At 41.4% G+C, this 27,721-nt stretch overlaps 1 protein-coding gene across 1 annotated transcript in view; it reads left to right on the forward strand.

Annotated features, from left to right (window-relative positions):
- The window catches only part of NEK11 (NIMA related kinase 11), a 146,642-nt gene extending 120,528 nt beyond the window's left edge, over positions 1–26,114 (forward strand). The window contains exons 15-16 of the mRNA XM_060248876.1: positions 8,160–8,256; positions 25,594–26,114. Coding sequence (XP_060104859.1) covers positions 8,160–8,256; positions 25,594–25,831 — 335 coding nt within the window. The 3' untranslated portion in view covers positions 25,832–26,114. The remainder of the gene's footprint in view (positions 1–8,159; positions 8,257–25,593) is intronic.
- The last annotated feature ends 1,607 nt before the right edge of the window (positions 26,115–27,721 follow it).

Consider the following 27,721-nt stretch of genomic DNA (forward strand, 5'->3'; position numbering starts at 1 on the left):
AAATCTAATGTCTTATTATTATTATTATTACTACATTGCAATATGTAATGAAATAATTATACAACTCACGGTCCAGTTGCTAACGGGAACCGGTCCACAGACCGGGGGTTGGGGACCCCTGTGCTAGACTTAACCCCTAAATAGCTCTCTGTGATATTTAGCTGTCCATATGCATAGCTAGTGTAAGTTTCATTTTCCCTGGACATGCTAGCAATCATAGTTTAAATCAGGGCTTTTTTGGAGCAGGAATGCATAGGAACACAGTTCCGGCTGGCTTGGTGAGAGGGGGTGTGGCCTAATATGCAAACGAGTTCTTGCTGGGCTTTTTCTTTTTAAAAAAGCCCTGGTTTAAATTATAAGAACATAAGAGAAGCCATGTTGGATCAAGACAATGGCCCATCCAGTCCAACACTCTGTCACACAGTGGCCAAAAGAACCAAGTGGCATCAGGAGGTCCACCACTGGGGCTAGAAGCCCTTCCACTGTGTCCCCTCCAAGCACCAAGAATACAGAGTATCACTGCCGCGGACAGAGAGTTCCAACAATATAGTGTGGTTAGTAGTCACTGATGAACCTCTGCTCCATATGCTTATCCAAACCCCTCTTGAAGCTGTCTATGCTTGTAGCTGCCGCCACCTCCTGTGGCAGTGAATTGCACGTGCTAATCACCCTTTGGGTGAAGAAGTACTTCCTTTTATCAGTTCTAACCCGACTGCTCAGCAATTTCATTGCATGTCCACGAGTTCTCGTATTGTGAGAAAGGGAGAAAAGTACTTCTTTACTTTTTTTTTATAGATTGTTGAACTATTACCACAGTGTTGATGCTTTCTTTTTCCTTTCATGCTATTTACTCTGAAGTTTTGTGAGAGATCACAGTAAAGCCTGCATGACTGCCTTGTTAATAGGAAAATTATTTTTTTCCTCCTGATGCTGATCCTACAGCTGCCATTTCACACATACCTCCAGTGAGGGCTTATTTATTTTTAAAAAATATTGTCGCTAAAATACCATTGTATCAATATACCATTGAAACAATAGGTTTAACTAGATCTTTGAATTCACACCTTTCATGTTTAAAAACAGTCTCTACCCTCTTCCCCTGCATAGATAAGAGGCATATCTTCCCAATGGAAGGGGCAAGCCTTAAAAAAAAAATGAAAACTGGAATGTATAGAATCTGTTACACTTATTGTTACAGTGGTATATCAATATGATGATATCCTAGTGCCAATTTTTGTTCATTGAAAAGCCTTTATGGCCCGAAAGTGGCCACTGGTGGACTCTCCATTGCTACTGCACTTTATCTGAAGCCAAACCAACAAGCCCCCCTACATGTGGAAACCACCAATGAAAATAAGGGCCACCTGCAATATTACAACTGGTTGATTACCATGTTTAGTATTTGCTTTTTCTTCAATACTATTTGCTTTTTTGTCAAAACTACCCTCCCTCAATGGAGCCCAAGGTGGTGTACATAGTCCCTTGACCCCGTGTTACCCTCACAAGTGGGTGAGGTTGTCTGCCTTGAAGGGGAATGATTGGCCGAATGTCACCCAGTGAGTTCCATAGCAGACTGGAAGCCAGTTACCCCTCTTTGTAGTTCAGTACTCACTGTCAGCCTGAAATGATGTGTAGTATCATAGTTTATGGTATCACGTTGGTGTGAAATCTGAGGTGCTGTATTTTAAAGCAGCGATTTTCTAGTGGTAGAAACCCTATCCCCCCCTTAAATTTTCCATTGGAATATATTAAATAGCTTCAAGGAACACCTTCATATAACTGTAACGTTACATTTGGTACAGGGGAAATAAAATAATGTACTTAGAGTGGATTTTCAGTATTGAGTTCATTAACATTAATGAATGCAAATGTTCATTAAACATTTACTGATAGCAAGTTGCAACACAATGCAATGTGACTATAAAGAATGGCAAATTGTGACTGTTATGTCTTCCATAGTGCCTCAAGTTATGCAACAATTAGATGTCATGCATTACCTAGAAGCTTCTCTTGTCTGATCTAATTTTTTGGATAAATGTTTTCAGAAGTGATTTTGCAAGCAGATCGTGTAAGCCATGCACAATGAAGACCTTCCATTCTAGAGCCACATAATTGCTCAGTGATAGTATAATTTTACACAAATTGGTGCTGTTTTGAAGGCATTGGCAAAAACTATTTCTGTAATTCCATTTACATATACTGGAGACTGATGAAATATTTAGAACGGAGCAGAAATATGTTGTTGTTACCAAGAGTCTTCAAGCAGAACTCTGCTATACTCATCAAGATAAGCAGGTATCTGTCTCCTTAGGTCAGTAAAGCAAAGTTGGCAATTTATGCATGGGTTTTCATCAGAGAGAAGTCTCACAGTTCTACCTGCCATGCCTCCAATGAAGACACCTTAACATACCAGTACAACTAAATTCAATCTATGGTGTAGCTGGACATTATTCCTGTAAAAGTTTTCTGTGGAAACAACAATTAGAATGGCAATGGGGAAGCCTTTGAAGGTGAGGAAATGAAGACTATTCAGGAGAACAGCACTGTTGTTTGTTTGCTTATTTGTTTAGGGAATGAGAAAGTCTCCTGGCTCCACCCCCAGGTATTTCCTGTGTTGGACCTGGCAACCTAATTCTTACACATTAAACATCCAGTTGCAAAGCATATTATTTAGTTTGTGTAAATGCACCCACTGTCTTTTCTGGAATCCCTAACTTCAAACCATAGCATTTCAAGCCAGTGAGAGGGAGATCTGTGGTCACAGCACATTGCATCAATTTGTATGTAGCCTGAAAAGCTCACCTGCCAAACACTCATGTGGTCATGGGCCTTCCAGTTGTGGTGTCACAGCAGCCCTTACAGTAGAGCAAGCATCAAAACACTGGGCACTATGAATGCTACTTCCATTGGATTTGGCTATTTCTCTAAAGATATTTTGAAACATTTTTTCCATTAAGTATACAGAAAGGTATTCAGGTAATCAGTAATCTGGGTGATTCCATACCCAGTCTTGTGTTCTGATGCTTCTGTATGGTGTATAATGACAGAAAAAGGCTGATAGAAGTGTTATCTTTCCCCATCTGTTTAGATCTTTCCCAGCAACAAAGCCTCTCTGGTAAAATTTATTTGGGGTCATGGTAAAAATTTGTATCAAGAGAAAGCTGGGTACAATTGTTTTAAATTTGCAAAAGCTCCAATATCCTTTTATTTCAAAGAACTGTTAAATAGATGCCTCCTTTGAGTCCTACCTCCCCCTTAAAAAAACATGTGGTACAATTAATATTAAAAAGTTCAACCATAATCAAAAATTTATTGAATCATGACGTAGTCATGTCTGTGAGCCGCCCTGAGCCCGCCTTTTGGTGGGGGAGGGCGGGATATAAAAATAAAATTTATTTATTTATTTATATTATTTATTTAAGTTTAATCCACTGTCCTTTCATTTAACTTAATAAGCTGCAACCCAGAATCTCCTTCTCAATTAAACAATTCCTAAATTTACTACAGAGGGAGATATTGTTGCATCTGAGAACAAGTTTGGCCAACAGTGTGCATGAAGGCAAAGGAAAGTGAAAATTGGTTATGTAGCCTGAATCCCCAGGAAAGCCTAGAAAGATGTCTTTAATAACAAAATCTTAGCTTACAAGAAGCTGAAGTATTGCAACAATAAAAATATTTGGAACATTGCTAAAACAACAATATGCAAACTACTTACATTATGATGTACCTCACAAATATATTTTCTCATTTAACAATTGAAGTACAATAACAAAGATTAAAAACTGTTGTTTCTTTTGTGACTTTTAGTTAAAAATACTACTATCTGAAAGTCACTTGTACATAATTAAAATGATAGATCATTCACCAAAGATGGGGAGATCAGTACTCTCCTTTCAGTATGGGCGAGTGTGGGGTGGGGAAGCATTTTACCAGTGAATATGCATTACTGTGTTTTCCATGCCATGAGGTATCAATGGATTTTCCCCAGTACACTGTGGTGTTTTTTAAAAAAAATTTAGACAGGGCAGAACAAGGGCATCCTTTGTCAAGTGTTTTTAAGTTACACACTCTTAAAGTACCAGAAAGGTAATTCAAAAATGGTAGGACATTAAAATCCTCTCAGTTTATAATTTTATATAACTCAATAAGATAACATAAGACCTGTAGATAGAATCCATTCATCAGTAACTTTCTTCTGGAAACCCCCTCCTCAAAAAAAAAAGGCTGGCCCATGGTCAATGGATCACAACATGGTGGCTGCTGACCTGAAGAAATTGGTTTTAATGTTGAACATGGTTCATAATGTTGAACTGGCTTAGCGTCAACTATCCTTGAAGATTAAAAAGTTTGAACCTAGCACTACTCACATATTTGGGGGATATGGTTTTCCCTTTTAAAAAACCTCTTAGCAATAGATAAAAACCTGAAATCATTTGTAGATAGGTGTTATTAAATTCTGGGGAATAAAACCATGAAGTGCAAGACCGTAGCTAAAGAAAGGCAAGTAATTAATCACTGTTCCAATTTCTCTCATAGGAAAACATGTCAAAATTAAGTAATTTGCATTCAGCAGCAAAATTAGAAATGCAGTACAAATGCCTTTACTGACAACTCTGTATTATCCTATTTTAATTAACCAGAGTTGTTCACAGTGGCACAGTTGTGCAAATAATTTGGGATTCCAGCCACTGAATTCCACAAGACTCCTCACATTGCATGTTGCAGGACTAAATTCCTCCCATACTGGGAAATGGGAAGATAACTCTTGTGAAGCTTGAGAAAATGTTGTATATGTAAGTGAATGATGTAGTTTGTTACAGGGCACTTATAGTTGCTCACAGCTTGGCAAAGTTTTCTCGGTCTTCAGGGTTCTTTACATGTTGACTTATTTCTGTCACTATCTCAGGGTAAGACTTCTAATAAACAAGGAGACTTTGGTCTCTTAGTAGACCGTGTGATGAGATTTATACAGATTTTTTTAAAAAAATTTTTTGATATGTGTTACAATATAAATATGACCAGATGTGTTTCTAGACTGATGTTTTGCTTCACCTTTGTTACACCTTGGAGAGCCAGTTTGGTGTATGGGTTAAGTGTGCGGACTCTTATCTGGGAGAACCGGGTTTGATTCCCCACTCCTCCACTTGCAGCTGCTGGCATGGCCTTGGGTCAGCCATAGTTATAAAGCCATGGCCTTGGGTCAGCCATAGTTATAAAGGGCAGCTGCTGTGAGAGTCCTCTCCAGCCCCACCCACCTCACAGGGTGTCTGTGGTGGGGGAGGAAGGTAAGGGAGATTGTGAGCTGCTCTGAGACTCTTCGGAGTCGAAGGTGGGATATAAATCCAATATCTTCTTCTTGCTTACTGCAGTGCTGTTTTCAGGAACATCCATATGATGTTGTCCATCTATCCATCCTGGTTCTTTGTCCCCCTACTACATTTTGCTGCAGTCTTTCCCAGACCTGGTTGAATACAATTTTTTGGGAAAGTTTGCAGTCAAAGTGCCTTTAGATGTTGTATGGATGGCCCTGCACACATCAGTGCTATTTTCCTTACTTCAGTCCCTTCAGGGGGCATTTTCCTCTTCTGCTGGAGAGTTCCTTTTCCCCTCGGTCATTTTCCAAGCAGCTGAGCAGCTGCAGATCAGCTGTTGGGGGAAGGGAGGGTTGCTGGGCCATGATGAAGCTGGTAAGATTTGTGTTACGGTAGTGTGCTTATGGAGGAGGGATTGAATAGGGCAGCAGTTTGTGAGCAGTTTGCAAGGGTGGAATTCTAGCAGGAGCTCCCCTGATGTAGCCAATCTTCTAAGAGCTTACAAGGCTCTTTTTTGTAAGCTCTTGGAGGATGGGCTACATCAGGGGTGTGTGTGGCCTAATATGCAAAGGAGCTTGCTAGAATTCCACCCTTGGCAGTTAGTGAGCAATGGGACATGCAGATGTCCTTATGTGCCTCCATTCCACTTGCTGTTGCTTCCACAACAGGGTCATGATTTTATGCCCCATATGCAACTGGCCTACATCTTGGGTTGCCAGGTTTCTGTTGGAAAAATATCTGGAGACTTTGGGGGTGGAGCTGGGAGGGGGGGTTGGGGAGGGGAGGGGAGGGGCCCAGCATGCAACTGGCCTACATGATCTGAAGATTCTTGTCAGATCACATCATTTTGGCAGATTCAGTATACAGTTTTATCCCCCAAATAAAAGAAATTGTTGTGAAGGTACAGCTTGTTATAGCGATCTTGAAAAAAGCAAGGAGAGAAAGAGAGAGATGAGGTCATATCCAAATTAGTTTATCTTTATGCATAGAGTTACCAACCTCCTAGTGGGATCTGTAGATCTTACGCTATTACAAATGATTCCAGGCAATAGTAATCAGTTTCCCAGGAGAAAATGGCTGCTTTGAAGGGCGGACTATATGGCATTAGACCTTACTGAGGTCCCTTCCCTCCCCAAACCGCACCTTCTACAAACTTCACCTCCAAAATCTCTAGGGGTTTCCCAGCACAGAACTGGCAAACCTATTTTTAAAAAATGAAGAAATACCCCATGAAAACTTTAATAATTATAATTCATATCTTATATAATACAAGTTATACAACAAATCATGGTGCAGTAATTTCTGGGACTAAGACTGTAAGTTTCAATACATATAAGGATTCGTTAATCATTTCTAGTATTCACACAGTACTAACACTGATGGTTCCATTACAAATTTATATAGACATTGAAATCAATATCTGGCAACCGGTCCCAGTAAAGTGCAAAAGTGCCATTCTGTCATTCAGTTTAAACATACTACCGTATTTGCCGGCGTACAAGACGACTTTTTTGCCCAGAAAAACATGCCTCCAAGTGGGGGAGTCGTCTTATACACCGGGTGCAGTGGCAGCCAGGTCTAGGATCCGTGGTGAGACGCCATCAGATGAACAGCCGTAGCGAGGCAGGGACAGGTGTTGCCGGGCTTCTTCAGCGCGGCCCCTTTCCCAGCAAACGGGGGAATGGGGTCAGGCAGGGCGGAGACTGAGGGAGGGAGGGAGCGAAGAAGGGGAATCCGAAGGTCCGAAGAACGGCTCTAACTCGGAGACGTAGAAACCCGCCCACGCGTTAGAGCAGATCCCGGGCTGCGAGGCGAGAAGCCGCCGACCTGTGCCTCTCCGTGGCGGTCAAGACGGGGGTGCTCGGGCTGGCTGAACGCCTGATGCATGGAGGGAAGAGGTCGGGAAAGCAACCCGGTGCCTCTGTGGAACAGACCCTTCTCCAGCGGAAGCCGCCTCGCCGAGCTGCCTCCCTAGCGACAGCGCCTCATGCAAAGCCAATGGCTGCTTTCTTTTGCCCGCGCGGCCAGGCGGGGGAGCTGCTGCTCTCGTCGCCCTGTTTGGATCCTGCCGGCAAGGAATTCAAAAAGATACTCTATATTTTGAATGGAAATGTTGGGGGGTCGTCTTATACGCCCAGTCGACTTATACGCCAGCAAATATGGTACTTTCAGAGGAACTGTAGAGATTCCATGCGACTCCAAGTGACAGAGGGCCAGCTTGTAAAAACTGTTTCAGGTTTTCGCTTTCATCAAAACTGGTATTGCTTAGAAATTCATTCCTGCTACATTGTGCTGGCAGACTTGTACCAGTCCTTTTTGAAATCAATGGGATAAACTTTGAATTTCTGTAGCAGTCTTAGTTGAGTATTCTAGTACATGAATACTAGAAATTATTGTTTAACAAATCCTTATATGTATTGGAACTTTCAGCCTATATACCAGAAATTATTGCACCAAAACACGTTATATAACTTGTATTTATTACTTATAATAAGACATGAATTATAATTAGTTTTCACGGGGTATTTCTTTTTTGTTAGCTCATCTCTGGCAACCCTATTTATGCACTATACTGAATGCCACAGGATTTTCCCACATGAAAGCCCCTCCCTCATTGTGCATGCCATTGAATTAAAATCATTATTGTGTTTCCTGTACCCTCTGAACCAAGTTACCCTAATGTGTATTTAATGCACTAATTTATCGTTGAGTGAGTGCTGCATTTTCTTGTGACAAAGGTAAATTGCCTTCCCATTCCTGACTGCCCTTGACTAGCACTTTTGGAACTGTTGTAATGCTGAAGCAAGCAAGGTGAATAAGGTAGTGTGTCTGCACATTGATTTGTAGGTTCTGGGACTGTCACCAGTGTGACTCCACTGGGGCCCGGGGGATCGAGAGCTCTCAACAGCACCATGGCGGCAACCAAGCTGAGACATATGAGAGAGTAAGTCTCCTCCTGATAGAAACAGATGCTTTTCAGGGGGAAGGGGGTGGACGATGCAGCAAAAATAACTTTAATCCTAGAATATTTAAAAGCAGCTAATTGCCTGCAGCAATTGGAGAGGAAGGCACCAGAATCTTTCCCCTGTACTATGCCCAGAACACATTATTTCTTTTGAAGCCAAGTGTTTCGCCTCTAATTGTCTTACAGCTGCTCATTTTGCACCTCTTTATTATTTTGGGAGTCCAAATTCTATAATTTGCCTTTAAATATTAATGTTCAGAATTATGCATCTTTTCCTCACCTGCTCTCATTGACCCCTGTTACATGCCTATGCAAAAAATAATTTTATTTTGATTTAATGGGATTCTCCTGCCTGCCTACATATTCAAGCACTTTGTTCCAAACTAGTTTTGGCTCCCAATGGACAGACTGGATTAATGAAGGTGAAGAATCCTTCCCATTGTACTTGTGGTCTTGAATCTGTAGGGAATTCTGTTTGAAATTCTGTTTCTTTATCTCAAACAGTTCGATGGATCGCTGGATCAAATAATCATTCAGAGGCATTTAACTTGAAAGCAAAAAAACATTTATTACTACAGAGAAAGGGTACTGGGAGGTGAAAATAACAAACACTAAAGAACTACATCCTAACACTAGACGACCACATGCTTAATGGAGAATACTTACCCCTTCTTCTTGACCTCTCTGCCTGACTAAAGGAAGTCACCTGACTAACTGACCAAACAAACAAAACAGGTTTTCCCTCTTCCAGACCTTGATTGACAGCAGTCAGTATCTTGTTCCTAGGTCATGCAGACAGTAGGGAATCAGGCACAGTGTTAACCCTATAATGACTGGAACTTTAGAACATTGCAAAAAAAACATACAGAACAGATACAGAATCCAACAGAATCCACTAGTGGGACTGACACTGCACAGTTACTCTGTTGAAGTTATGCCAATCTGGAGTACCTCTGCATAGATTGCATTGTAAATGCCCTGGCTTTCTTCATATACCAAGGAGTACATGAGCATTTCTCCAGAGACATTAAAGGCAAGCAGCAATATCTATTATATTATGCTCTGAATTGTATCTCAGTAATATTTTTCTTATTTTTGTGTTGTTTTACACTGACTGTTCCCTTTGGGGTAGATTTTCTGTTCTTTGCGCCAGCTCTTGTCCTATGCAGAGGTGAACAGAGGTGCTAAATGAACTAGCAGCGCAATCATAATACCTTCCTGGGGGTAGGCCCCACTGAGTAGGCTCCTGAGCAGGATTCTTAGTAGATCTTCTAAGGATGACACTGCAAATCAGCTGTTTTTAGAAAAGCATCATGAAATACTTAGGACTTTGTATACTTCTGATGATTCTGAAAGATACAACTGTGCTAAAACAGGAGGGCTCAAGAACAGACATGGCTAGGCTTACAAGAAGAAGAAGAAGAATTGCAGATTTATACCTCGCCCTTCTCTCTGAATCAGAGACTCAGAGCGGCTTACAATCTCCTATATCTTCTCCCGCCACAACAAATACCCTGTGAGGTGGGTGGGGCTGAGAGGGCTCTGACAGCGGCTGCCCTTTCAAGGACAACCTCTGCTAGAGCTATGGCTAACCCAAGGCCATTCCAGCAGGTGCATGTGGAGGAGTGGGAAATCAAACCTGGTGCTCCCAGATAAGAGTGCATGCACTTAACCACTACACCAAACTGGCTCTACACCAAAGGAGCAACATCAACTACATGAAGAAGAAGAAGATATTGGATTTATTTCCCGCCCTCCACTCTGAATCTCATATGAAGCTGTTATCAAACAAATTTTTCCACCCTAAGTGACAGCAAACTTATGGTGACTCCCATCAACAGGGTTTCCAGGCAAGTGAGAAGCAGAGGTGCCCTAGTTTTCCTCTGCAGTCTTCCTTGGTGGTCTCCCTTCCAGGTACCAGCCCTGCTTAGTTTCTGAGAACCTTCCCTCAGGTATGAATCTGTCTAATCCCCTTTTAAAGCTGTCTGTGCCTATGGCCAACACTACAAGGAGCCTTGCACTAATGGAAGAGCATTTCGCAGCAAAGGGAGAAGACTTTTTGCATCAAAGGAAAATGCCTCCATTATAGAGGAAATGTTCCATAGTGTCTAACCTGTGGCCTTTTAGAAGTGTATGTCGCTGGCCTTGTTAGTAGCAATCTCATGAGTTCATAGGAATTTTGTATTCCTGGAACAACCACCTTTTATGGGCATCCTCGTTCTTCTTGGGACTCAGTTGCAGCTTCGTGATCTGGGCCTTCGTGCATGCCTGTCAAACAGCAAAAGAATAAATACATAATAGGCATGGTATTTATATCTTTCATTATGGTGGAATCAAAAGGAAGAAAATTACTCTAAATGCATAGTGTTTCATGTTCTTTACAAGGAACCTAAGAATGGATACAATAAGTCAGAGTTTAATGGCAGTGAACTTTATACTGTGTTTTAAAAATTCAATAAAATGTAGATGGATAAAATGGAAATGCTTTCATAGACCAAAATTTAAGTAAATTAAAATCCTGCAGCACAGCAGTGAATGCTTCTCATTCAGCTTCCAGTGTCTTCCACTCAGCAGCAAGCCGGGAGCAGGCAAAAAGCTTTGGTGTTACCTGCTGAGTGTAAGTAAAATTGTCTTTCAGAAGCTGTAAAAGAAAGGTGAGATTTTTGTTCTGCCTTCATGAATGGCCAAGCTTCTATTGCTTAAGATGCATAAGGGGCGATGTATATAAGCCTCTTGTGCATGTGACGTTAGCATCAAATGCATTTATTTCTTTTAAAAAATTCAGAAAGAAAGGTCATAGTGAAGTAATTGATTGAGCACTGCATGATCTTCAAGAGTAGCTGACAGCCCAGCCAGCAAAGGAAAATTCTGTAGTCAAGTGGTAAGGAGTCCAGTTGAGAGTTTCAATTAATTTGTGGACTTTCTAAATTATTCTAGTGTGAGTAGCTTTGCTGGCCTTGAACTTGAGGGAATTTTTCATTACAGATTTCCTTAGGAATATTTTAGACCAGTTCTTGTTCATGAAATATTTCCAGCAATCAGGCATCTTTGCAAGAGAGCATGAATAGCCTCCACGTGATAGCAAATTTTTGTAGCGAACCTTTTTAAAAGCCTGAATTATAAGTGCAGTGAACCTTCTTGGGCATATTAAACTGCCTGTTGAGTGAGATCCAGAGTTCCAATTAGCTCAGCATGGGCTACTGTGACTGGCAGAGGCTCTCTAGGATCTCGGGCAGCACCTGCCATCTGAGATCCATTTGCTGGAGATGCTAGGGACTGAGACTCAAACTAGATGTGACTTAGGGGGAAAAAAAACTCTTCCCAAGTGCAAATGGCCTGATTCATATCAAGACTGTGACACCTGGGAAGATGGGGCTTCTGCATATACAGCCACACAATGGGACTAAAAGTGCCCATGGGGCCATTTCAACGTAGGAAAGCCATATGGCAGGGATGAGCCCCTCCTCCCCTGGTGCCTGATCTGAATTCAGCCCAGCATGTAAAACGGTCACATGTAGTTCAGCCTTTTCTTCAGGCAAAGCATGTGCCCTACAGTCCAAGATATGGTGACTCCCCTAGTGTTTTGCTTTCAGTGGCCTGTACCATTTAATGACACAGTAGTATATACCTCCATGGAAGTCACCTGGTCCACCTGTTTCTGTCTGATGTATTTTGGTCAGTAGTGCTCACTATGCAGCTTGTGGAGATCCGCATTCACAATTACTATCAGCCCAAAGAGCCACACGACTACAGAATGCCATGTATGCCACCAAACAAACACACACACAATAAGTTCTGTGTATACCTTGTGTGCCTGGTATGCTCAGTGTGCCATCAAACCCACCCATACATTAATAGCTATTGTTATTAGATATATAGCTATGGCCACATTTCTGAGCATGAGTTGTTCTTAGTGTGAGGCACAGCAGTTCAGATAAAGAGAGCAGGATTTCCAAGACACCTGGAGAAAAGGATGCTTGTTGTGGTAAAAATGGCACCACTCCACTATGGCTAGTTTGCTCATTTCCTGGATAGCTGTTCTGATGGTGGTGGTTGTATTCTCTCTTTTCTGTGGCCAGATTGCTCTTCTTTTGGCTGCTGCCCAGGATGAGAGTGCAGACACTGTGAAGATGCAGAAGCCCCTCTGCCCTTTACTTTCATCACCAGCCTGAGGCCCACATCTCAGAGAAGCTCACAGTTTGCCTGTCCTCCATTCTCTGTGGTGGCAGCTGTTTCAAGGTGGAAACTACCGGCCAACCACAAGCCTTGCTAGGCAATGGCTTTACCCACTTTCCTGGAACATAGGGTGGGTGCTACACTGGGGGAACAGTTGTAAAGAGCTTCACACTTGTAAAGAGCCACACATATCTCCCAAATCTCTGAGTATCACATGCACAAACATGGGCTATTGACAACCATCCCCATGGTGACAGCCTCCATCTTAACTAATGGTTAGTGATGGATATACTTCTGCTATGTAGTTCTACACCTTAGAACTATTAACAACTTACCAGGACATGGATTCCAGAATGCCTTCAGTTAATTAATAACCATAAATGTATTTGGCAAATTTTCCATTGCGTTCAGTCCTGTAAAACCTCATGTAGCAAAGTTATTACTTTGGATACATACTATATGGTTCTTACCTTGAAATATGCATAATTATGAAGTCACCATATTTAACACTAAGGTGGTGCACAGTGGTAAAGCTGCAGTACTGCAGGCCTAAGTTCTCCTCACGACCTGAGTTCGATCCCGGAGGATGCTGGGCTCAGGTAGCTGGCTTGAGGTTGACTCAGCCTTCCATCCCTCCAAGGTCAGTAAAATGAGTACCCAGCTTGCTGGGGGGAAATTGTAGATTTTTTTTATATGTGAATATATTTATTGTTTTAGTCATTTACATTGAGCTTATCCTTTTTCTCATACAGAGTATACATCTGAATCTCTATCTCCCTTTACAAGGTATTCTTGCTCGGTCCTTTTAGTTTAAATGTACTTATATCAGTCCATATTGAGGTCTTCTTGCTTCCAAGTAGTACCGTCGTTCTTTAGTCTTCTCCTTCTAGGCCTTATTAAGTCCATTTTCTCTTTCACCTTCATATTCTTGTCACTTCCGAGCTTTTCCTGCCCTGACGATAGGGATGAGAATGTTTTAGTACATAGGATTTGATTTCCTATCACATTCATCAATCTATTTTTCTTCCCTAATCCCTCCCTCCCTCCCTTGCGTGCTCAACTTTCTAGCCAGGGGCACAAATTAAGAAGCTTCCACCGAATGTCCCGCCGTTGACCTTCTAGTGACCACTTTAAATATGGATACCATTTCTCCTTTATCCTTTTTGTTTTTGACCCCCATTGTTCATCACGATTAAGCATGGCTATAATGTCCGACTGAACATATTCAAATAAATAATTATGCCAGTTTTGCTCCGTCCATTTGGTTTTATCCTTCCAGCCAAAGGCTATTACAGCCTTACCAGCTAGCACCATTGCTTTGAATAGATCCAGCCCTTCTTTATTGATTCCGTATTTATTTAATATGCTCCCGAACATTAAATCTAGATCTATCGTTGGTCTTATAGCAAAAAAGTTATGGATATGCTCTATTACCTTTTCCCAAAAGAGTTTAACTTCTGAGCATTCCCACCACATGTGGGAATACCATCCTTTTTTCTTTCCACAGTGCCAACAGTTAGAATTCAAACCCTGGAACATATTGGCTAATGTTGCTGGTGTTCTGTACCATTTTATGAGGAACTTTAACTCCAGTTCTCTAAATTTATGCGTTTTGAGCTGATGTATACCTTTCTTGAGACTGTCAAATACATTATCTGCTAAGTTAGTTTCAGAGCTCCATTTTTTTTAACTAAATTTTTTATCTCCTCCTTATCCGTCGTCATTTTCCATTTTCCTACTGTCCCTTTCTTTGTTTTTATCATCCCTTTTAACAACTCCTCCATTGGTTCTCCTTCAGTCACCAATCTGTCTTCTATTGTCTTCCTAATTCTGTTATATAATCCTGTTATTTTCAGCCAATATTTCCTACCTATTTCATCGTATAGCGTTTGCAATGGTTTGAGTGTCTGCCCAACTAACATATCTTGTAGCTTGTTATACCCTTTTTTACTGAGTAATCTCCACCATCCTTTATCGTCATTCTTTTCATCCAAGGCCTCTAATGGGGTTTGTTTAGATGTTCCCTTTAACCATTTTAATTGCCATTTTCTCCAAATCACTAGTGCTGTTTTCCTCGGTCCTGTTTCTAATATGTTAACTTTGATCTTGCGTCCAGTGAAAACCCCTAAATTCCCTATTCCATTATTTGCCTCATTCTCTACTCTTACCCACTTCCTCTCCCTTTCCTCTCCTATTTCCATTAATGCTTTTAATTGAAATGACTCATAATAACTCCTCAGATCTGGGGCCCCCCAACCCATGTTTGTATTATGCGCATATATGAAATGCCTTGAAACTCTACTTTTTTTGCTACCGAATATCCATTCTTTTATTTTCGCGTTCCAGCTATCGAGTTTTTGTTTTTTAATTTCTAAAGGTATCGTTTGGAATAAGTACAATAGTTTCGAGGTCCAAAACATTTTCGCTATATTAATCTTGGTTGTTATGTTTAACATCTTCTTGCCCCATCTCTTCATATCTTTTACTATCGTACTCCATATTCTGTTATAATTCTTTTCTACCAACTTTTTAACATTTTTGACTAAGTCTATTCCTAAATATCTGATTTTCTTGACCCCTAGTCCTATCCCCGTTCGTTCATGAATCTCTTTCCTTTCCTCTTTTTTTACATTAATGTACATTATTTCTGATTTTGCCATATTAATTTTTAGTCCTGAGTTTGATTCAAAGTCCTCTAATATAATCTGTATCTCCTTTACTGCTTCTTTTGGATTAACTGTGACTATAATCAGATCATCTGCAAACAAGTTCAACTTAATTTCTTCCTTGCCTAAATGACATCCTTCAATTCTCCCCGAGTTTCTGAGACGTTGGGCTAACTGTTCCATTGCCATTATGAAGAAAAAGGGGGAGATCGGGCATCCCTGCCTAACTCCCCTCTGGATTGCAAATTGTGCCGTGTGTTCTCCATTAAGTCTAACTACAGCTGTACCTTCTCTATATATCTCCTTAAATACCCTTATTGTTGATTGACTTATCCCATATTTATCCATAACTGTCCACAAAAAATTATGTGACAATGTATCAAAGGCTTTATAAACATCTAACTTCAATAACGCCAATTTCCCGGACTTGTTATGGCTCAAAACATTTATTATGTTTCGGATTGGATGTGCAATGTTCCTACCTTCTACAAAACCATATTGGTCTTCTTTTATAACTTTTTGTATAATATTTTTAAGCCTATTGGCCATTACTTTGGCAAAAATTTTATAATCCTGATTCAATAGGCTAATTGGTCTGTATGATCCTACTTCTTGAGGATCCTTTTGGGGTTTTAAAATCACTGTGATTTCTGCCTTTCTCCATGTGTCTGGAGCTATGCCCCCTTTAAGTATAATATTAAATACTTCTTGCAATTCTGGTACTAATATTTCTCTCATTTCCTTATAAAATTCTGCTGAGAATCCATCCAGTCCAGGAGATTTTCCTACCTTTAAACTATCTATCACTCTTTCAATCTCTTGTCTTGTTATATTGTCCTCTAATCCTCTCTGCTCTGTATCTGTCAGCCTTACTCCTATCTCTTCTTCAAAATCTTTCACTCCTTTTTCTCCATATAAGTCTTTATAAAAAGTCTCAAATGCTGCTTTTATTTCCTCTGAATTCTGTGTTAGCTTTTTATCCACTCTGATACTTCTCACACTTTGCCTTTGTTTCTTATTTTTTAGAAAATTTGCTAGTCTCTTAGCTGAGTTAAGAGTATTTCTCTGGTATTCATTTTTTACCATGACCTGTTTCCTCCATAATGCCATAGAGTCTAGATCATCTAGTTTTTTCTGTAAATCCCTAATTAACTTGTGTCTAATGGGGCAAAACTTCTGAGCTTGGTCTTTTTGCAGTTTACCTAATTCTTGAAGCCTGCCTTCTCTGTCTGCATACCATTTTTTCTTTATCTCCTTTTCTTTCATAATACATTGTCCTCTGATCACCGCCTTAGCTGCGTCCCATAAGATATTTGTTCCCACTGTACCTCTATTCTCTTGAAAGAATAGCTTCGTTTGTTCCATAATATGTTTTTTATCCTTATCCTTAGCCATAACCATATTATTGTATCTCCATATTCTTTTGGTTTGCTTATGTGTTGTTTTAAATTCTACACTTATCGGGGCATGATCCGATATCCATATTGGGTGGGTAATAACTTTTTTAATTTCCCAATTGCATGTTCTATTAATTAATACATAATCTAAACATGAAGTCGTTTTATATCTCCCTGAGAAGTATGTGGGTTCAGGTACCAATTTAAGAGCTTTATATACTTCAATAAAGTTCCATTGTCTCCAATTTATTATTTTATCCTTATTAACATCCTTATTAAAGTCCCCCGCTAATATCACCTCCCCTTCAATAAATTTACTAGCTTTTTTTAGAACTTTTAATAAAAAGGTTTTCTGTCCTGTATTTGGAGCATATATATTTATCAATGATGTTAACCTATTTTCAATCAAACACTTAACCATGACAAATCTCCCTTCAGCATCTCTTATCACCTCTATTGTTCTTATATCATACCTTTTATGAGTTAGGATTGCTACCCCCCTTGCTTTATTTGATCCCCGTGCCTCTGCCAAAATTTCCCAATTTGGGTCACTAATCAAGGGTCTTTTATCTCTTTTAGATTTATGAGTTTCCTGGAGCCAAACTATGTCTATATTCTGTTGTTTAAGGAATCTAGAGAGCTTGTATCTCTTTAAGTCTGATCCCAAGCCATTGACATTCAGTGTCAGCATCCTTAATGTTTTATCCATATTTAGATCGAAAACTACCATTCTTTTGTACCCCTGGCTGAATACCTAGTTTACTTTTGTACCCCTTCCCATTCCCAAATACCTCTTCCCTCCCCTTCCTCATCTCTCCCCCCCCCCTTTGTGTAGAGCCATAGACTGAGGATGATCACTCATCCCTTCTCTACACCTTGAGCAAGCGCACTCCCCCCCCTCCCGGGTTATGTTACTACTTATTTAACCATTTTGTTTTTATTTGGATACTTCCCTTAATATGTCTCAGTCTCAAGACAGTCTTATCCTTTTCTCCGATCGAGTGGATGTTCCTTCTTCTGGGTCCTGCTCCTGTGACTGGGGTTGGTGAGGTTCCTCCATAGGCATTGGTTCACTGCTCCTCTCATCTGCTCCCAATGTCTTTAATAGCTCCCGTGCCTCTTCAGGGTGCCGTGCACAAAGTCTTCTTCCCTCCTGGTAGATAACTAAAGACGCTGGATATGCCCAGCTAAATTTAATGCCGCTTTGATTAAGTTTCTGTGCATAGGGTTTCATTTGAGACCTTTGGTGTAATGTTTCTTTACAAAAGTCTTCTTTCACATAAACTTTTCTGCCTTTAAAAGTTAAGTCTTTGGCTTTTTTAAGTGTTTTGAGAACCCTTTGCTGCAGTTTCTCTCTTGCTAGTTTCATTATAACTGGGCGGGGCGCCCCGCCCTGCCTTCTTGTTTGTAGTCTGTGAGCACGTTCTACTTCTTCTAGTTGTATCTCCATGCCCTGGTCTAATAACAAATCCACCAGTGTTTGCTCTAAATCGCAAGACTTAACTTCTTCTGAAATGCCAAAGAAGATAACATTCTTCCTCCTGCTTCGGTCTGAAAGTTCTGTGGATTGTTTTTTCAAAAGGTCAATTTCCCCTTTATTTTGCAGTGAAAGAGCCTTTGCCTCTGTCGCAATGCCAGCGACTGTCTTAAGTTCTGTGCCTAAGCTCTGCATCTGTGTTGTTAAATCAGCCAACGTTGAATGTACTTTAGCTTGAGATTCAAGCATTAAAGCCTGGAACTGTGCTAATTGCTCTGAGAGGCTTTTCACAGTGACCGCCATGTTATCTCAGCTTCCTCAACCTCCCCTCCTTTTCTTTGATATTATTGCTTATTTAAGCTTGCTTATCTTTAAGCCACTTATCTTTTCACTCTGCTCCTCCTTATGTTAGACGTCTCGCAGCCAGTTTCGATGACTCCCGCTTTTAATTACGTTCTTTTACAGCTTGTATCTTTGTTTTCTTAGGGAGAGTGGGGACGAGGCGTCCGAGTCTTAGCGCGTGCGCATTGCTCTCCGGGGGAAATTGTAGATGACTGGGGAAGGCAATGGCAAACCACACTGTAAAAAGTCTGCAGTGAAAACGTCATGATGCGATGTTACCCCAGAGTTGGAAATGACTGGTGCTTGCACAGGAGACTACCTTTTTAAGGGCTTATCTGCCTGGTCCTTTTTGTCATCTGTAAATTTTATAGGCAATGTGACATTTATCATACATCTGGTTATGTGGGTCAGCAGTCTGCCTCCTGGCACAGTGAAGACACAAAAGAACTGGACAGAGGAGGGTCAGAAGTTGCCTACCCATCTACTAATAGTTGTTTTTTACTGTATTAATGTAAAGCAGAGGGTGGTCTGCTTCATTTTAATGCCATACATATTGATGTAGGAGAGGGACTATGGGTCAGTAATAGAAAATCTGCTGTACAATTGGAAAGTCCCAGATTCAATCCCCAGCATCTCCAGTTGAAAGCACCAGGTCATAGGTGATGTAAAAGATCTCTACCTGAGACCCTGGAGAATTGTTGCCAGTCTGAGTAGACAAGACTGACCGTGATGGACCAGTGGTCTGATTCAGCTTCGTGTGTATGCCTGACATGCAAACACGTGAGGTGATCTCCTTTTCATCTTTGTTTTTAATCATTTTTCAGTCATCTGTGGATACTGATGGCTGAAAAATGTAATATTGTCAATGCTGATTGCCTCATGGTTTTAACAATAATCTAGGTTCAATGAAAAAAAAAATTAAAAATTGATTAAATGGCAGGAAGCAGAGAATGAGGAATGGCTGCAGTCACAGGCCTCATGCGGAACTCATTTCTGTTCAATGTCCATTCCTTGTAACAAGCGCGTTATGAAGTATCTTAGGTTAAATTACAGCACTCATAATAATAATATTAGAAATATGTCTGTGATAACATGGCAAAGCTGTTGGTCTTTTACTCCCTTTATGAAAAATCGAGCATTAATCTCAGTGTTCTCTATATTTCCAACAACTGCTCTCTTTCAGCAGATACATGCAGTGTTTCACACAGAGTAGAGAATATAGAATTAACACACTGGAGCTCATGTTCACAGGAATTATTTATATCCTGTGCTGAACATGGGGTGGAGGAAGCTGGATTTCTACTTTATGTACTAACCAGCATATCTAATTTGTTGCTAAAATCAGCCTCGGTGCCGGATGACTGGAAAGTAGCCAGTGTCACTCCAGTGTCTGAAAAGGGGTCCAAATGGCCAGTTAGCCTGACATCCATTCCAGGTAAATTAGTAGACGCTGTTATTAAAGAGGGAATTATTAAGCAATTTGAGGAACAAAATCTTCTGAGGAAAAATCAGCATGGCTTCTGTAAAGGGAAGTCCTGCTTTACCAACCTTTCAGGGTTCTTTGAGAAAGCGTCATGAGGTGTCAAACTTGTGGCCCATGGGACACAACCAGCCGGCCCAGGACATTAATCAGGCCTGGGGTTCTTTTCTCCCACCTCCTGTCTTCACCCTTTGAAGCTCCAGGGCTGCTGAAGTTTCCTTCTGCCTTTTTTGGTGTAGTGGTTAAGTGCTAGCTTGGTGTAGTGGTTAAGTTCACCAACTCTTATCTGGGAGAACTGGGTTTGATTCCCCTCTCCTTCACATGCACCTGTTGGAATGATCTTTGGACAGTCATAACTCTCTCAGAGCTGTTCTGCTCAATAGCAGTTTCTGTCAGAGCTCTCTCAACCTCACCTACCTCACAGGGCGTCTGTTGTAAGCCGCTCTGAGTGAAGAGTGGGGTATAAATAATAAATAAATAAATAAATAAATTTTATTTTTATATCCCGCCCTCCCCCACCAAAAGGCGGGCTCAGGGCGGCTCACAGACATGACTACGTCATGATTCAATTAAAAGCAGATAAACATTATGAATACAATACAATTACATATATAGATTAAAATACATAAAAATAGGTGCTATAATTTCTGGTGTCACAATTACATATTATCAGCTTCAGTTACAACATAAGATGGCTAGAGTTAGAATGATTTTATCAAGTTAGTCTGGTCCTAATTCAAATGCGAGTTGGAAAAGAGAGGTTTTGCAAGCCCTGCGGAACTGGTTCAGGTCCCACAGGGCTCGCACCCCCTCTGGGAGTTGATTCCACCAGCGCGGGGCCACTAATGAGAAGGCTTGCTCCCGAGTTATCTTCATTCTAGCCTCTCTTGGCCCAGGGATTTGTAGGAGGTTTTGGGAGCTAGATCTTAACGCTCTCCTGGGGATATATGGGGAGAGGCGGTCCCTGAGGTAGGCAGGTCCTCGGCCATATAGGGCTTTAAAGGTAATAACCAGCACCTTATACCGAACGCGGTAGACGACCGGTAGCCAATGCAGATCCCGCAGCACCGGCCGCACATGTTCCCACCTAGGTAGTCCCATCAACAGCCTGGCCGCTGCGTTCTGCACTACCTGAAGTCTTCGCGTTCGGCACAAGGGCAGCCCCATGTAGAGGGCATTGCAGTAGTCTAGTCTTGAGGTGACCGTTGCGTGGATCACAGTTGCTAGGTCGTCGCGTTCCAGGAAGGGAGCCAACTGCCTCGCCCTCTTGAGATAGAAGAAGGCGGATCTTGCGGTGGTAGCTATCTGGGCCTCCATTGATAGCGAGGATTCCAGTAGCACCCCCAGGCTCTTGACCCTGCGCACTGGTGTCAGTGGCGCACCGTCAAAAGCTGGCAGAGTAATCTCCCCCCCCGGTCCGTCCCGACCCACGCAAAGGACCTCAGTCTTCGTTGGATTCAACTTCAGCCCGCTCAGCCTGAGCCAGTCAGCCACGGCCTGTAACGCCCGGTCCAAATTTGTAGGGACATCACCAGTCCGGCCTTCCATCAATAGATAGAGCTGGGTATCATCAGCGTACTGATGACAACCAAGCCCATACCTCCGGGCAAGCTGGGCAAGGGGGCGCATAAAGATGTTAAACAATGTCGGGGAGAGAACTGCCCCCTGAGGCACCCCACAATGAAGCGGGTGTCTCTGAGACAGCTTCCCCCCAATTGCCACCCTTTGTCCCCGATTTTCAAGGAAGGAGGAGAGCCATTGTAAGGCTAGCCCCCGAATTCCTGCGTCGGCGAGGCGGCGGGTCAGCAGCCGGTGGTCGACCATGTCGAACGCCGCCGACAGGTCGAGCAGCAGCAATACCGCCGAGCCGCCCCGATCCAGTTGCCGCCGGAGGTCATCTATGAGGGCGACCAAGACTGTTTCCGTCCCATGGCCCGGGCGAAAGCCGGACTGGCATGGGTCCAAGGTCTCCTCCAGTCCTCCAGTAAATCCAGTCTCCTCCTCCTTCTCCTCCTGTTCTTTTTCTTGTCTTTGTCTGCTTTAGCAGGAAGCTCTTCTGGGCTTGCAAAGTTGCAAAGAAAATGCAGAATGAGTTCGATTGCACTACTCACAGCCTTGCTCCTGGCTCCACCCCCTTGCTCCTGGCTCCACTCCAGCTATTTCTTGAATTGGACCTGGCAACCCTACACCTTTCCTATGAGGAAAGATTGAAGGGTCTTGGACCTTGCACAGTCTAGAAAAAGAAAGGCAAGGGGAGACGTGGTAGAGGTTTATAAAGTCATGCATGAGATAGAGAAAGTGGATGGAGGGAGCTTTTATTTATTACTTTGACTCTATTTATTTTGCTTCTTGACCACCCTTCTCAATAGCTGGGCTCAGGGCAGTTAATAAGATTATAGTTTACAAATAAATAAAACCAGAATAAATAGAACAATAAAAGCATTATAAAAGCAATGTTTGCTGCAGCCCCGACACAATAATGGGAAATCGGGAGGATGCTGCGCGGAGATGGACATGAGGGCGAAGTAAGGTGAGTGCGAAATCGGCCCTAGAGTGTTGCACTAGTGCAATGTTGTCACCTTTGGAGTGGCAGCAGGGAAGAGAGCTGTCAGCCAAAGGTCTACCATTATAGCAGGAGATATGGCAGCCCTGAAAATGGAGTGTGTGGTAAGGAGGCTTGCCATATTGTCTGAATATGGGCAAGACATTGTTCACAATATTTTTTTAAAAAAAGAGTATTTCAGTGCTGGCTTTGCATAATGTTCCAAGTAGTACAGTAAGAGCTGGGATGCTATTTGAATATTTTGCAATAAAAATATTTAATATTTTCAATATTGGACTTTGAGGGCATACATATGATGAGGGGATGTCTATAAATTGCTACTAGTCATGTTGACTAAGAGGAACCTCCAAATTCAGAGGCTGTAACTCTCTGCCTTTGCTATAAAACTACCTGTGGCTACAATCTCCACAGAACAAGCAAATCATAATCTTGAGCTCTTCAAAAAGAAACAGGGAACAAATGACCTTGACTTTGTAGGAGAAAGCATTTTTGTCTTTTCAGTTTCTAAACAATCCCTTTTCTGCTCTGCATTCCTTGTTACTCTGAGCTGTACATAATGTTCCTAACTCATACATATTGTAAACATTCTTGGGACTTCCCATTTGCCAACAGGATGGGATGGCCTCACTTGCATTTGCAATATTTGAGTGCTGAATATTTGAATACTGAAAATATTGACTAATTTCCAAAATAGCGCTATAATGCTCACCTGCATAATGGGAGATGGCACATAGTTAAAATTTCCAGACTGTGCATGCTGAATTGGTAACAATCCAGAATGTGTTGTGCTCAACACCAAATAGGTAAAAAGGCCTTAATTGTGGGATCCTATAGTTTATTATAGCATTGCATAGGCACCAAAAACAAATAGATGTGGTTGTATTTCTGTTTAATGCTTGGTTAGACTTTGTTTAGACGCTGTGAGCAGAGTATTTTTGCAACTGTGGAGTCATTCGGCTTGTTTCAATATGCTGCTTAATGCTCTCTCCGATGGCACCAAAGAGTCATCATTTTTGCCTGTCAAATGCATAAGCACATTTTCACCCTCATGCTATTATTCTGGTGCTTTTGTATTGTTTCTCCACTGTGATACTTAATTGACTCAGCAGCCACAGAGAATCTCTTTATTCTCACTAGCAAATTAAAACACACTTTTAAAAGGGTAATTTTCAGGAAAGGTGGTTGTGGGAGGAAAGCTTATGCTTCAAGTGGGAAAAAAAGGCAAAAACACAGAGTAAGAGGTTCAGAAATGGCCAAGTGTGTCTGCTGAGGAGGGGTTCCCTCCTTACATTCTCCATCTATTTTTCTTTTAAAGGGTTTTGAAAGCATTCAAGCAGTAGAGCAGAAAAGTGCTCTTCCTGGAAAGTGTATTTTTAAAAATTAAAAGCAAATTGCTTGTACTGGCTATGACCCTGTAGCATCCACATTTCAGGACACTGGAGAGTGGGAGGGCACATCAGCTCCCTCAAGACTGTTTGTAAGACTGTTTCCCTGGCTGCTCATCACCATTTCAACATTGTTTGCCAAAAGTTAGGATAAAAATATGGGGTTAAATACAGCCCCTAGTCAGGCCCCTTGTTGATTTGGGTTCTACAAAAGTATCTTGAATTATCAAAATGCAGTGACAGATATGTTCAGTATGTTTGCCAATCTTGCCACCTATCCTGTAATGTGTGAAAGGACCCTAAAAGCATGGAACTGGCTCAGCTCTTCCAGGATCTTTGACTAGAGGTCACCCTTGGTCAGAGTTTTTTTTTTTCTGGAAAAAGAGGTGCCAGAACTCTCAAGAGGGAAATGAAGGAGAAACACACAGGGGCCCCTCAAGAACTTTTACACATTTATTGAGAATTTTGTTTCCACAAAGAGGTTCCAGAACTCCATTCTGCCACATTCCCCCAGGAAAAAAAAGCCCTGCCCTTGGATATTGCAATGCAGTTCATAATATTTTTTGATAGGATTCTAGTTTAGCTGAGGATCCAAGCTGAAGATTCTGGTCTCATGTCAGGAATGGCTGTGTTTTCTGAGGTAGAGTAAGTGTGGCTAATACAAGAGGTCCCAGTTTACATCTCCCCTCATGGCATAGCTATGAGCAAACTGCTGTTCTCATAGCCTGAGCCCTTTCCCTGAAAGAAGGGAAGAACAACATTTTATAGTGCTCTTGTAAGGATTCCTGAGATAATGCATATTTGAGTTGTTGAGAGCCAGTATGTAGTTAACAAAATGCTGGTTGGGGGAGGGGGGCTGTGTAGATTTGGGTTAAAATGTACACACAACCATGAATCTCACTACGTGGTCTTGGCCAGTGGCTTTCCTTTGGCCTATCCTTCCTCATAGTATGATTACAAGGCTGAAAGGAAAGAATACCAGCCTCCCTGAGGTTCTTGGGGAAAGAATGGGATAAATGATCAAACGTAGCTGTTTCTTAGCTCAAACCTTTCATGCAAACCAACATTTGGAGGCCTTGAAATATATTTTTCATAAATATATTTTTTCATTAATGAAGTCTGAAAGGTCTGTTATTGGAAGGCAAATGTGTTTTCTCTTATTCTTCCATGAACTACAATCTTCTCTCATTCGATAAACATTCAAAAGCTGATTTATGACCACCTTTTTGTGTACGTCAGGAGCCCCGTGGTGCAGTGTTAAAGCTGCAGTACTGCAGTCCTAAGCTCTGCTCACGACCTGAGTTCGATCCCTGGTGGAAGCTGGGTTTTCAGGTAGCCAGCTCAGGTTGACTCAGCCTTCCATCCTTCCAAGGTCGGTAAAATGAGTACCCAGCTTGCTGGGGGGAAAGTGTTTATGACTGGGGAAGGCAATGGCAAACCACCCCGTAAAAAGTCTGCCATGAAAACGTTGCAAAAGCAACGTCACCCCAGAGTCAGAAACGACTGGTGCTTGCACAGGGGACCTTTCTTTTCCTTCCTTTTGTGTATGTCAGGGAAATTGTTTAATGTGTTTTTTAAAATAAAACGGAGTAGGTAAATATTCATGCACGAGCTGGGTTTATGATGAAGTATCATACTGAATTAGATGTCAGGTCTCTCTTCAAATATTTTTATGTGTGTCTCATTATTGTTCCCATAATATCAAAAAGAACCGTTTTGTTCAAGTGCTATAGAACATTGCCAGATATCTATCCAATTATAGCAAACGATAGGCTTATATAACTTATTTGTAATCTAGCTAGCTTGTCTGCATTTCTCTCCTGATGACAGGTCAGCCATTCAGAAACTGGGAGCAGAAATCTTTGAAAAAGTGTACAAGTTCCTCAAACAAGCTAAACAGCAGAACACAAGTGAGGATGAAATCAAAGACTATCTGGAAAAAGTGGTGCGCCGGGCAAGTGATTGTTTTGAAGTGGATCAGCTCCTCTATTTTGAAGACCAGCTGTGCCCTTCAGAAGATGCTGGAGAGGGAAACAGACCTCAGAACAAACCTGCTGAGATTATGTGAAGCCAGTGAACGCTATTAAGATGGAACCCGTCGCTATAAGAGAGGGATGAGTAGAATGGAAATACTGATGGGAAGAAGCGCTGCCATTTTGTTCTCTGATTATGTGAGATAATGAACACTCTTTTCATCTCCAAATGAAGTCTTCTATTGAAGAGCTTATCTGTTGATTATTACAGAAGCAGTATTAGTACTTGGAACTCAGTCATCACTTCCTTGAAAACTGCAGGATTATGCTTATATGTTGCAATACATATGCATGCTTGAATATCCAGAAACTGTGATATTCAGTTCATCATGTTTTTCATCATGTTTTTTCCAATGTGCAAGGACAAGCATGATATACTGCAGAGGTGGCCAACGGTAGCTCTCCAGATTTTTTTTTGCCTACAACTCCCAGCAGCCCCAGCCAGCATGGCCAATGGCTGGGACTGATGGGAGTTGTAGGCAAAAAAACATCTGGGGAGCTACCGTTGGCAACCCCTGATATACTGAGTGAAAGGAAAGCAGAAGTTAAGGAGGAAAACCTTAAATGTACTTTGATCTACTCTCAATATGCAAAGATGGAGTAGAGATAGCCCATTGATTAAGTTGTTTTTTAAATTGTTTTAATAAACACTGGGTAGGGCACAGCCAAACAGTCTTCTGGTAACATTTTCAGCATGAAAACTGGCTCTAGGTTGGCCCAAAAGACATTTGAAAGACCCTCCGAAGCTCCCTTTGTGCCAACTTCTCCAATGGATAGCCCCTAATCGACTGCAGCTATTGTACATTTAAAAAAAACAAAGCCCTTCTTTCTATTACAGCAAAGACATTTCCCTTCCTCCCTTTGAAGTTGTTATTTTGTCCAAGCGATGTCATCACGTAGCCAAATCTGATTGGCTATGTCATGTCACAACACAAACCTAACTTACTGTGAAGAAGACAAGCTGTTTTTCATACCGAAACTTGTGCTAATGTAACTCACTGTAAAGAGGTTCGCCTTGGTGCTATTGCTGGAATGCTGCACAGAGGGAGGGGAGGGAGGCAGGAAAGCTTCTCTTTGCAAGAATTCCAAAAGGGGGAACTTTCTCAAGGAGTCGAAAATGTTTTCAAAATGCACTCAGTTGCAGCCTATATTTCTCTTTCAGAAGCTTACATATAAATATGCATATATCTGTTTATATCTGAGATGCATGACCATGTTCATCCTGGAAATCTTTGCCTTTTAACATTTTCCCCATACTATACATTGCCCCCTTTCACCAGTATCTATTAAACAAAAATTAAAAAATAAAATGTCCCATGTTCCCTTTATGCAATTTTAGCTAGTTTTATTTTAGCTTCACAGTCAGCATTCTTTCCCCTGCGCTTGGAGACCAACAGATACAGCCACATCTGCTGAATAAGTTGGTGGGTTCTAAGATTCATCTATATGCTTTTGATATATTGCTTCATATCACAGAGTTCCCAGCCCATTGGACTTTGACTGTAAGACACTAAAGAAATGACTTCTTAGAAGTTCAGTATCTAACTTTTACAGTCTGAAAATTGTCTGTCTGTCTGTCTAGCTATCTATCTATCATCTATCCATCCATCTATCATCTATCAATCTGATTACACACACACTACCATTGGATCCAACCTACTGTATTTTGCATACGTTTATGGCCCCAGACAATCTGGTGCCTGAGAGAAAATCCACATAACTGGCAAAAATATTAGTCAATGTCTTTTAGAACTACCAAAAGTTACTAGTGGAAACGCACTGTCTCATTATGCTTAGTTGCAGGACTACTCCAGTTGGCATGTAATTTTTAAATGGCAACAGAAAGAATGTCTTGGAGTATGCGTGTCCAAAAGGTCTTGAAATTTCTAAGCCTCAAGAAAACTACTATTTGAGAGGGCCCTAAT

This window comes from Heteronotia binoei, chromosome 10 (assembly GCF_032191835.1).
Source record: "Heteronotia binoei isolate CCM8104 ecotype False Entrance Well chromosome 10, APGP_CSIRO_Hbin_v1, whole genome shotgun sequence".
NCBI lineage: Eukaryota > Metazoa > Chordata > Lepidosauria > Squamata > Gekkonidae > Heteronotia > Heteronotia binoei.